Genomic DNA, 12,949 nt, shown 5'->3' with positions numbered 1-12,949 from the left:
TATTTAGTTGTTTTTAAGATATTGAAACACTTTGATCATGCCGAAATTTTTTTGACCAATAAATAGTTTCCCGTTGTCATCAGCACACAATCCCCATGGATCTTTGACATCTTCTATATCTTGTATGATTATTGCAATAAAGTTGCCCTTCATATCAAGCATATGAACACTGGGATTGGACCCGTTGCACACAAGCACGTGTCCAAGAAAATCATTACAAATTCCTGTAGGGCTGAAATCATGAGGCGGAAGACCTTTGTAGGTAAAAAGCCTATTTCCTTCCTCATCAAAAGCTCCAACTTCAGACTCCAACTGATCTGAAACGCATATATCACCATTTATATTAACTGATAGGAACCAAGGAGAAGTATGCAGTTTTTCGTAATTTTGGTACTCGAATTGAAACAGATGTTCTCCGCTTTTTTTGTATCTTGTTATATATGTCCAATGTTTGTTCAACTTTTCAACAGAAACTCTTAGCAGTATTTCTCCTCCCAATCTCGTAGAGCAAATATTTAATATGTTTGATTGACCGTTAATCTTTATCAGCTGTGTGGGATTTTCTCCTGTTGGTGACATTTTTATCACTTTGGTGTTTTCTTTAATGTAGAAAACGTCTCCATTTTCATCCACCGTAAAAGACGAACATCCCCAATATACATTAATATTATGGTAAAACAAAATTCTGCCACTGTGATCTATTTTCATAAACCGATATTTGTTTTCTATCCACAATATTTCAGATGTAACACGGGAAATATGCGTCACCTCTGTAACTTGCTCTCCATCAATTTTTGACAAAACAATGTCTTTCTCAAAAACTTTTAATGAGAGCTGCCTCCATCCTAAATTTGAAATTAACAATATCTTCAGAAAAACTACTTTTGATATTAAAAAAAATATTTATAAAGATAATATATTCGATTCAATTGCTTTGACATATAATGTGTAATGTAGTCTGTTATGATATAAAAAGTACAATTAAAATGATCATTAATTCAAAATAGATGCATGTTTCCACTGATGTACAAGGTAAATGTAGTGGACACGTATTTATTTTTTGTTTAAGCAAATAAATGATATTAACACAACAATATTGATTCAAATAGTTTAGTAAAGATAACGCAACCCTATGTAAAAGAATAGCTGCAATAATATAGCCCTCTCCGATTTTTTTTTTATATCTGAAGTTTACTGGAGAGGGCTTCAATTCCACAGGATCTCTGTAATGGTGCAAAATTAATTTTTTAATGCGGCTGACTTCGGTCTGAAAAGATCGATTTTATATTTGACTTCCTTTAGATAACATGATTTTTTAATTCAGGTTGAACAAACTAACCGTACATAAATCCAAACCAGATAAAACACATCAGCATGTTTACCAGTCGTCTTTTTCAGCAGCCATGACAGTTCTCGCGTGATTTTATGGGATTTACGCTTGGAGTTTTGATGGGCTTGATAACGTGAATGTCAGTGTAAATAATCGATCTTACCTCCTTTTATCACTAAATTATCATTTAAGGAAGTGGCACGAATGAAAAATTCATATTTACAAAATAACCGATATATGGACTATACTTGATATTTTTTGATAATTTATGCCATAGACATCTACAACGTTTGAGTTCAGGTAAGAAATGCAAATGTTATTGTCATTTATATACGATTTGAGACGAAATCGTTTCAGGAGTGAATCACTCCCGCACTTGCACCGTTACGGAGATCCTATGGAGTTGTAGCCCATTACCCCCCCCCCCCCCCCAAAAAAAAACCAACAAAATCGGGAGAGGGCTACATTATTGCAGCTTGTAAAAGACATACATTACATGGCAATATCTCTGAAATATACATACCCGTTTTTTTATCAGTTAATTTAGTTAGCTTCTTAAGTTCTTCTTCATTGGTATTTTCTACAAACATGCAACGTTTTTTTTTTTAAATTTTTCATAATAGTAAGGTGACTAGACATATTAATATCCTATCTGAAATATTCATTAAGGATGTTTATGAAAATATAATTTCACAAGATACTTTCTGTTTTATATGTTTCTTGTATCAATCAGAAAATACCTTTCAAGATGGTTGGTCAAGTACTTTTTAAAAAAATTACTTTTAAGGTAAAAACCTTTAAATTTTTATATCTTAATCATCTATCAATTAAAAATCAAATAAACAACTATCAATAAAATAAAATAGTGTGTCGAGCCAATATAAGAAAAACGCTTACAAAGTAATATGATAACTTAGAATAAATAAAATATTATATTGATCATTCTCTTATATCAAGGAACGCTTCTTTTAAATAAAAGTACTGAGGTACTGACGGGAGTTGATTTTATCAATTTGTCATGACAAGTAGTTTCTAACCTTTTTTTGAACCATAATTTTTTGTTAATTTTTGTGTATACTTTGTCCAATTTTATTCTAATCTTATTCTTTAAAATTGAACTGCATTGTTGGATATTTAGAGGAGCGGGCAGGGATGAAAAATTATAAAATTATATATATATATATATATATATATATATATATATATATATATATATATATATATATATATATATGGCCTTAATCCTGTTTGTTTCAGCTGACGGAAAGAAATAACCTTTTATATATATTTCAAAACAAATAATGGGTATTTAGTGTATCTCTCTCTAAATTTGATTCTTTAGGTCAATTTTCAATACAATTTCCATTACTGTCCCAAAAAAGAATTTCAGATAAAATTTGGAGGGGGAGGGGGCATCCCGTTTTATGCATACATCATTTATCCTTATAGACGTAATAACCTGTTTATTAATGTTTAAAAATTGTTGACAATTGTCTAAGGTTTACAACCAACCTGTCGTTATATGAAAATTGAAACACGCTAGGCTATGCATTATTATTCATTTGCACGCATATTTTAAACAAAAGTTGTCAGATTTAAAGTATCTGCCCGATTTTTAATTCGAAATACACTTTCCGCCATGATGTCAATTAGTCAACCTAGCCACCCTGTTCTGGAAAGTTCTTTACAAAAATTGCATTAATTGTTCCATTTTATTAAGGTCTTCCGTTTCTAACGGAAGACCTTATAGTTTTCGTACGATTTCTTATTATTAAGGTCTTCCGTTTCCAACGGAAGACCTTATTGTTTTCGTACTGTTTATTATTTTTTTTTTCCAAATTTTGTGCACGCGATTTCTCGAAAACTACTCAACCGATCTCAACAATTTTTTCACAGATGATGGGACATTATCTGAATTTTATATGTTTATGAATTTTTTGTCGTCTTCACTTCCGGTCCGGATTTACGGTCGATTTTGTAATTTTTTACGACCAATTTTGTGCAGAGCTGATCTCAGAAACTATAAGAGATATGACTTTGAAATTTTCAGGATAGGTAGAGCATGGTTTGAGGTTGTGCACTATTTAGTTGTTTTGCGCCAGTGACGCTATTCCTTGGAGCTCGCTTAGGCACGAAAATGGGGTACATATTTCGAATCAAAATGTTCATATGTTTTGATCAGTATCTTTTTATCAGTTGATATTTTGTTAAGACATATATAACAAAAGTAGTAGATAATTTAACGTTCTTCCCAACAAAATCAAGAAAAAGGGGCTGGCCCCTTTAATTAGGGGCCAAGACACTCATAAATTCTATTACAAATTCCTTAAAAACGATCAAAATTTTGTAATGCAATATAGAAGCAAAGTTGTTGATTGTAGCAATATTTATCAGGTAAAATCATTTTCACACCCATTTATGACGTAATTAGGGATTTTAAGGGGCCAAAGTACTTAAACTTTGATGCAATATATCTAGAGAAGGAGACATATTTTGTAAGGCAATGTAGAAAATAAAATGTTTGCATTGATGATTCTAATCGATTCCACTAATCAAAACTCTATAGTCTGTCCCCATTAAGGATCTAGAGGGCTGGCCCCTAAAATATTCAATCATTTGTATCTCAAAACTGAACAACAAATTTAGATGGGTGTAAGAACAAAAAATGTTAGTATTCGTGAGACCTTTCGATTGAACTCAAGAAAAAGGGACTGGCCCCTTAAATAAGGGGCCAAGACACTCGTAAACTATATTCAAGATAACTTGAAAACAATCAAGATTTCAAATATCCTTGGTACCTAGCCTTTTTACAAAATTGATACCAGCGAGATTTTAGTCACTGTAAGTGATTGAGACACAAACTTTTATAAATGATAGACAATCGATTAAAGATATATTTAACTTTCTTTTGTCAACCGTCACTTCCGGTACCCACCAGAAGAGTTCAAACAATTCATTTTTTTAACAAGTTTAGCTGATTATCTTTGGTGTTTCATCTTCCATGATTAACAGTGGTGTACACTAAACAAATGTATAAAAAAAACCTAGCTTTTATTTTCATAAACCTCTTTTGTTCGTCCGTTTTCGGTCTCGAGACAAAAAACCTAGATTCACCAAGATCGCAGATTTGGCAGAGAATATCGATATTTCATCGTATCATATCAAAACAAAATCGGACGGAAGACCTACTCGTTACTCGTAACGAGATCTAGTTTATTAACTTTTTGTATTAAACGAACTCTGATCGAAGGTATCTGCTCCCGATGCATAATGAACTCGTCCTACACTTTTCGTTAATAAGTCAATTCGCGTTCTAAGTTATCCGGTTCTTGAAAGTTCTATCCTATTCTCTCACCAGAGGTCGTGCTGCAAGCGACCGAGTATCAAAACTAAAATCGCCCACTAAATAAACGAATTGACTCATTTTATTTATTCGACATTTGTCAAATCTTAACTTCTATGTATTCTTTAAATAGCCCCACGGTAAATATATTCACTTTTAGGTAATCGTTTAAGATAGGTAAAGTTAGCTACTAGTAACTGGCTACTAGTAACTGGCTACGAGAAGTAAGAAAACCTAGCTAGTAGTAACTGGCTACGAGATAAAATCAAAGTTGGTTACTCGTAACTGGCTACTAGTAACTGGCTTCGAGAAGTAAGAAAAGCTAGCTACTAGTAACTGGCTACGAGATGAAAGAAACTTGGCTTCTACTTACTTGTTACTGTCTATGTGAGAACACATACCTAGGATTTCTATTTGTGTTCTTAAGATGTACATTGCACTAGATCATTGTCAATTGTCAATATATCTCAAGTAGCTGTATATATAAATTGAAGGAATAATTATATGCCACACCAGCTAATATCAACATTCCTTCAAGTCATCCACATAATATTACGACACAGGTACTCAGATATCTCTCTTAATGGAGTCAGCTACTTGTGCATTTTGTTACAAATATCTTTATCTTTTGGCGGTTTTGGCAATATATCTCAAGTAGCTGTATATATAAATTGAAGATATATGCCAGTCTTGCTAATATCAACATTCTGTCAAGTCATCCACATAATATTACGACACAGTTACTCAGATATCTCTCTTTATGTAGTCAGCTACTGGTGCATTTTGTTACAAATATCTTTATTTTTTGGCAGTTTTGTCAATATATCTCAACTGGCTGAATATAAAGATTGAAGATATATGCCAGACCTGCTAATATCAACATTCTGTCAAGTCATCCGCATCATATTACGACACAATTACTCAGATATCTCTCTTTATGTAGTAAGCTTCTTGTGCATTTGTTACAAATATCTTTATTTTTTGGCGATTTTGTCAATATATCTCAAGTAGCTGTATATATAGATTGAAGATATATGCCAGTCTTGCTAATATCAACATTCTGTCAAGTCATCCACATAATATTACGACACAATTACTCAGATATCTCTCTTTATGTAGTCAGCTACTTGTGCATTTTGTTACAAATATCTTTATTTTTTGGCGATTTTGTCAATATATCTCAAGTAACTGAATATACAGATTGGAAGATCTATGCCAGACCTGCTAATATCAACATTCTGTCAAGTCATCCACATCAAATTACGACAAAATTACTCAGATATCTCTCTTTATGTAGTAAGCTACTGGTGCATTTTGTACAGATATCTTTATTTTTTGGCAGTTTTGTCAATATATCTCAAGTAGCTGAGTATATAAATTGAAGATATATGCCAGACATGCTAATATCAATATTCTGTCAAGTCATCCACATAATATTACGACACAATTACTCAGATATCTCTCTTGATGTAGTCAGCTACTTGTGCATTTTGTTACAAATATCTTTATTTTTTGGCGATTTTGTCAATATATCTCAAGTAACTGAATATACAGATTGGAAGATCTATGCCAGACCTGCTAATATCAACATTCTGTCAAGTCATCCACATCAAATTACGACAAAATTACTCAGATATCTCTCTTTATGTAGTAAGCTTCTTGTGCATTTTGTACAAATATCTTTATTTTTTGGCAGTTTTGTCAATATATCTCAAGTAGCTGAGTATATAAATTGAAGATATATGCCAGACATGCTAATATCAACATTCTGTCAAGTCATCCACATAATATTACGACACGATTACTCAGATATCTCTCTTTATGTAGTCAGCTACTTGTGCATTTTGTCAATATATCTCAAGATGTATTTTTTCAAGGATGTCAACTGGACTATTTTTCAACCCACAGATATCTTGGTTTACTTTTTTCTAATGATTTAAGTTGGTTTCAATATATTAATAATATAGTAAACAGTTCATACAAAAAATTAGGACTTTTTAAAAAACTAAAGTTTACTCTAGGTAGAACTAATTTATCAAAAATGTATATCACGTTTATTAGACCAGTTCTTGAATATGCTTCTGTAGTATCGGACGGTTGCAATATGTTTGACAAGGAGAGATTAGAAAAAGTTCAATTAAGTGCTGCATGGATTGTTACTGATTTACCCATTTTAGCACCTACAGAATCTCTCTACACAGAAACTGGCTGGGAACCTATGGCCAGTCGACGAAATAAGGCTTAATTAATAACCATGTTTAAAATTTATACAAATCAAGTACCTGAGTACTTGAGCAACATTATTCCTCCTGTAACAAAAAATGTCTCAATATATAACGCAAGAAATTGCGAAAATTATAGTGTTCCAATCAGCAAATTAGAACTTAACAAGGAATCTTTTGTACCTGACACCATTCGGAAATGGAATTCTCTCAAATTAGAAGTTAGGGAAGCAACGTCTCTCAACATATTCAAGAAAAACATTACTGAAAGTATTCCTCAACCTCCAAAATATTATTTTTTTGGTAAGCGCACTATAAATATTTTACATACCAAGTTGAGACACAGCTGTATTTTGAATTAAGATCTGTATAGAAGAAACATTATTGAATCACCCAATTGTATTTGTGGTCAAAAGGAGGAGGTTTATAACTTTTTTCTTTGTATGCAAGAATTTGTAAAAGCTACAAACAATCTTTTTGAATTACTTTTTAATAGGCTTGAAGAAACAATGTTAATTAAGTCACATTTGCTTTTTGGGGTAGTGACAATTTGTCTTACAATACAAATTGCTTTATTTTTTCAGCAGTTCAAAAGTTCATTAAAGAGTGTTGAAGATTTTATATTTAAATACCTTTTTGCTTTTGCTTTTTATACTGTATATTAACGTTATCTACTATATAAAAATTATATATGTAAATGCATGTCTATGAATTTAATTATTATGAAGTCAATAACTATAAGTAACATATAATAATACTATGACAATTGTATATATTGTATGTATTATCATTAGGAGAGGAACTTGTAAGTTGTAATATAAGAACTTGTTTCCAATCCTTTTGTGTAATTTACACAATAAAATATGTTCAAATCAAATCATTCCTTATTCGCAGTTTCATTTATGGCATGCTCCTACAAAAGTGGAGGGGGTTGGCAAATCCATGATATTTCCATTCAATTCCATATAAAGTTAAGAAAAGTGCCAGCTGCCAAAAAAGTGGGGAGGGGGAAACAGCCCCCTCGCCCCAAACCCTGATGCTACGTGCCTGTGATGTAAACACATGGTGTGCTCTGGGGTATCTGCATGATCCCAACGGACTCGTCAACTAATTGGTGCGCAAAATCTATGAATGAGACATTGTGGCGCGAAATCCTGCTATTGCCGTTCCCACAACGAATGAACTCATGATCCATGGGGAGGGGGGCAGATGAATTTTTGACATTTGTTTTGTAACAGCTACATACATGTATATTATGCTTTGGATCGGATGTTTTGGAAGGAATCTAACGAATTAAGAATCACACTTGATTAGTAATTGTTAAATGTAGTGATGTACATTTAGTATGACACGCGAGTTATGATCCCAATTCAAGATCAATGAAATCGCCAAATTGAACGAAAATTGGGTCACACCCCGCTTCGGCGATGTAGTTCCTCCAGTAAACATTCCAGCTGTAAAAATATATATTTGTTTTAATCAAAACTGATGACTCTCTTATAATAATGATAATCCAACACCAATTATTACTTACATTGTATCATAATAGACAATATGTTTCAACTTGTTGCGATGAATCCCTCCCCCTTTTCCACCGTTCAAATATAGTGGAATTCTGATCTTTGTTTAAATCAGGATTACACACGTGCACTGCATGGTGAACATCTCTTTTACTTGAAAACTCTTACTCGCTGTTGTTATTACATGCCATATAACATTTTTATCAATTGTGAATGTTGATGCTGACATCTTAAACATGCATCGGTCAATTTTTGTGTGTGAAAAATCATGATATTGCTTGTCCCATTGTCTGCACTGTTTTGGAGAATGCAACTTTTAAACATAAGATATGCCTGACGTCATGACGTCCTTATACAGTTATACATACTTATACAGTTTCGTTCCGGATTTACTCTCACTAGAATCTGCTGTCTGTAAAGTCGGTTATTTAAAATTTAGTCGAGACAAAAAAAAGTGTATGCTATTTTTTGCACAAGTATGCTTAGTTTTGTAAGAAACATGTATTTCCATACGTATCTGCTCCGTATAGTAGTGCATATAAATGTGCATGGAAAATATTTTTGGTTAGAAACCTGTGTTCTAGGAAAGATAAAATCCTAAGCAGAAATTTGAAGCTGTAAACACAAGCGTTTCAATGTTTATAATGTATTTCTCATTTGTACTCGTAGCTTCAGAGGAGAAAGACTTTTCCTTGCAGTAAATTTCTTTCATTTAAAAAGGGATTTAACATAGAGTTTCTTCCCATACGTTTTTCGTGTGCACGTAAAAAGATGAAGTGAATGAAAGAAAATAACCAGTAAAATTGAAATATGATTTTAAATTGTTTTGTTTGCTTGTCAATATTTAAATGAAAAACTAGATATCGTTAATCTTTAATCTATATGTATATCAACTTGAGTAACATGGAAAGTGTTAAAAATGAAAATATTTGTAACGAAATGCACTAGTAGCTGACAAGATTAAAAGGGATATCTGAGTAGTTGTGTCGTAATATCAACTGGATGTCCAAATGGAATCTTGAAATAAGCAAGTCTTGTTAATATAAGCAATCTATATATACAGCTACTTGAGATATGGTGACAAAACCCTAAAAAAATAAAGATGTTTGTAACAAAATGTACTAGTAGCTGATGACAAAAAGAAAGATATCTGACTTGTTGTGTCGTTATATCTTGTAGGTGACCTTATAGAATGTTCAAATTAACAAGACAATCTATTTATACAACTACTTGAGGTGTATAAACTAAATTGTTAAAAATGGAGATATTTGTAACAAAAGGCACAAGTAGCTGACTACATAAAGAGAGATATCTGAGTAATTGTGTCTTAATATTATGTGGATGACTTGACAGAATTCCGATATAAGCAGATCTGGCATATATCTTCAATCTATATATTCAGCTACTTGAGATATATTGCCAAAACCGCCAAAAAATAAAGATATTTGTGACAAAATGCAAAAGTTGCTGACTACATAAAGAGATATGTCTAAGTAATTGTGTCGTAATATTATGCGGATGGCTTGACAAAATGTTGATATTAGCATGTCTGGCATATATCTTCCAATCTATATATTCAGCGACGTGAGATATATTGACAAAACCACCAAAAAATAAAGATATTTGTAATAAAATGCACAAGTAGCTGACTACATAGAGAGATGCGGATGGCTTGACAAAATGTTGATATTAGCAGGTCTGGCATATATCTTCAATTTATATATACAGCTACTTGAGGTATATTGACAAAATCGCCAAAAAATAAAGATATTTGTAACAAAATGAAAAAGTAGCTGACTACATAAAGAGAGATATCTGAGTAATTGTGTCATAATATTATGCGGATGACTTGACAGAATGTCGATATTAGCAGGTCTGGCATATATCTTCAATTTATATATACAGCTACTTGAGATATTTTGCCAAAACCGCCAAAAAATAAAGATATTTGTAACAAAATGCGCTAGTAACTGACTACATAAAGAAAGATATCTGAGTATCTGTGTCGTAAAATTATGCGGATGTCTTGACAGAATGTTAATATTAGCATGTCTGGCAAATATCTTCAATTTATATATACAGCTACTTGAGATATATTGACAAAATCGCCAAAAATTAAAGTTATTTGTAACAAAATACACAGGTAGCTGACTCAGAAAGAGAGATATCTGAGTAGTTGTGTCGTAATATTATGTGGATGACTTGACAAAATGTCGATATAAGCAGGTCTGGCATATATCTTCAATTTATATATACAGCTACTTGAGATATATTGACAAAACCGCCAAAAAATAAAGATATTTGTGATAAAATGCACAAGTAGCTGACTACATAAAGAGAGATATCTGAGTAATTGTGTCGTAATATGATGCGGATGGCTTGACAAAATGTTGATATTAGCAGGTCTGGCATATATCTTCAATTTATATATACAGCTACTTGAGATATTTTGCCAAAACCGCCAAAAAATAAAGATATTTGTAACAAAATGCGCTAGTAACTGACTACATAAAGAGAGATATCTGAGTACCTGTGTCGCAATATTATGTGGATGACTTGAAGGAATGTTGATATTAGCAGGTCTGGCATATATCTTCAATTTATATATACAGCTACTTGAGATATATTGACAATTGACAGTGATATAGTGCAATGTATATCTTAAGAACACAAATAGAAATCCTAGGTATGTTTTCTCACATGGACAGTAACAAGTAACTAGAAGCCAAGTTTCTTTCATCTCGTAGCCAGTTACTAGTAGCTAGTTTTCTTACTTCTCGAAGCCAGTTACTAGTAGCCAGTTACGAGTAGCCAACTTTGATTTTATCTCGTAGCCAGTTACTACTAGCTAGGTTTTCTTACTTCTCGTAGCCAGTTACTAGTAGCCAGTTACTAGTAGCTAACTTTACCTATCTAATCATTTAATGTTATTTCATTGCAAGTATATATTTTGATCGAGACTATCGCTGACTTAGATCCGCCAAAGCGTGTCTACCACCTTACTCTCATTTTTGCTTTTTTGGGCTTGTTTATCGAAAATGAAAGTAGGTTTTTGATTTATTTCATAATAATAACTATCAGTTAAAATTCAATTATATCTTAAGGATATCATCAAACAAGTGTTGAAATACCAAATGTATAAGCAAGTACTCTGGTGCAGGCATTAGAGATTTTTACAAAATGAGAGAGGGTCTTAACTAGGTAAAAGAGACCTGTCCTTTTATGGCAACCTCTTCTTTTCCATGTACAAGTAGCAGCAATTGCTATGAGAATCACAATAATTACTGCAGCTGAGGATATAAACCAAGCAACAGGAACCCGGTTATCATTATAGTTACTGCAATAATAAATGTAACACAAATCAGAAAGATTTCAGATTAGGGTTTTGCAGAATAATGATTTAATATGAAACTTTCGTTTCCCATTTTTTTTAATATTTCCTTTAACTGAATAAACCATATATATATATATATATATATATATATATATATATATATATATATATATATATATATATATATATATATATAAGATTGCATTGTTTATCAGAAATTAATTATCGATAGTTCCTAAAACTCCTTACTAAGTGTTGTCGAATATTGTATTGATTAAATAAAGAATCTTACTGTGTGTCCGGTCTGCATGAGGGTTCTGCAAGATAGCAGCGCCTTGTGGGGTCAATTTGTATGCATCCTGAGACTGTACAAAAAAGTTAGTATAACAAGAGTTAAATGATTGATGTTATGGATCCTCACTTAACATTAGCTGTAAGGTACTTTGAGAAGTGTCAGGTGTTTAATATTTGATGTAAATGTTAAAAAAATAAACTGCTAATTAAAATGTATGTAATCAATTGTAGAGTGTAGTTTAAACATTTATTTAGGTAAAATTTTCAACAACTTGACATTTACCCCCCCCCCCCCAAAAAAAAATAAGTAAACATAGACCAAGCGCTCGATTTCATCAGTACAAATATTTTATTGAATATCTTTTACTATTTAAAACGTTACACAGTAGATATATTTAATGTGAATATTTTGAGGGGATTTTGAATAGATTTTAATTTTCGCAATATAAAACTAGATGCTGTCATTGAACATGTTGAACTGTTTGCATGAAAATTTTAAATTAATCAATAATCTAAACATTTCATGTCATAGAAGGTATGGTATTAATATCTTTTTAAGTAAGCTTATCAACGTTAACTTTCCTATTTCAGGTGTAAGTTTCTATCATTTTAATTGCAAAATTTTCATTTGTCAGACCTACACTATTGAGATGACCCCATATTGACCCTGTAACATTTTGTATTAAATTTGTGTATTAATTAAATAAGTGTAGAGACTTATCATGTTTATATGTCACGAGCTCGACGTCACAATGAAAACCCCTTCCCCATACCAAGGATGTGTGGATTAGATTCATTTCTAGTGAGAATGAAGGCATGCTGCAGCTTTTTTCCATTAAACCTCCTACCCCATCATCACACACCAGTATAATAAAAAGAGTCGATGAGTATATATATAATATAATA

The 12,949-nt window shown here is 32.0% G+C and overlaps 1 protein-coding gene across 1 annotated transcript in view; it reads right to left on the bottom strand.

The window, feature by feature from the left end:
- Positions 1–12,949, bottom strand: part of LOC128165986 (uncharacterized) — a 32,574-nt gene continuing 19,625 nt past the window's right edge. The window contains exons 4-7 of the mRNA XM_052830909.1: positions 12,042–12,114; positions 11,628–11,752; positions 1,822–1,910; positions 1–867 (exon numbers count right to left, since the gene is read on the bottom strand). Coding sequence (XP_052686869.1) covers positions 4–867; positions 1,822–1,910; positions 11,628–11,752; positions 12,042–12,114 — 1,151 coding nt within the window. The 3' untranslated portion in view covers positions 1–3. The remainder of the gene's footprint in view (positions 868–1,821; positions 1,911–11,627; positions 11,753–12,041; positions 12,115–12,949) is intronic.

Source organism: Crassostrea angulata, chromosome 10 (assembly GCF_025612915.1).
Source record: "Crassostrea angulata isolate pt1a10 chromosome 10, ASM2561291v2, whole genome shotgun sequence".
Lineage (NCBI taxonomy): Eukaryota > Metazoa > Mollusca > Bivalvia > Ostreida > Ostreidae > Magallana > Magallana angulata.
Note: the sequence above shows the minus strand (reverse complement) of the source record. Positions and strands in the feature narration are given on the sequence as shown.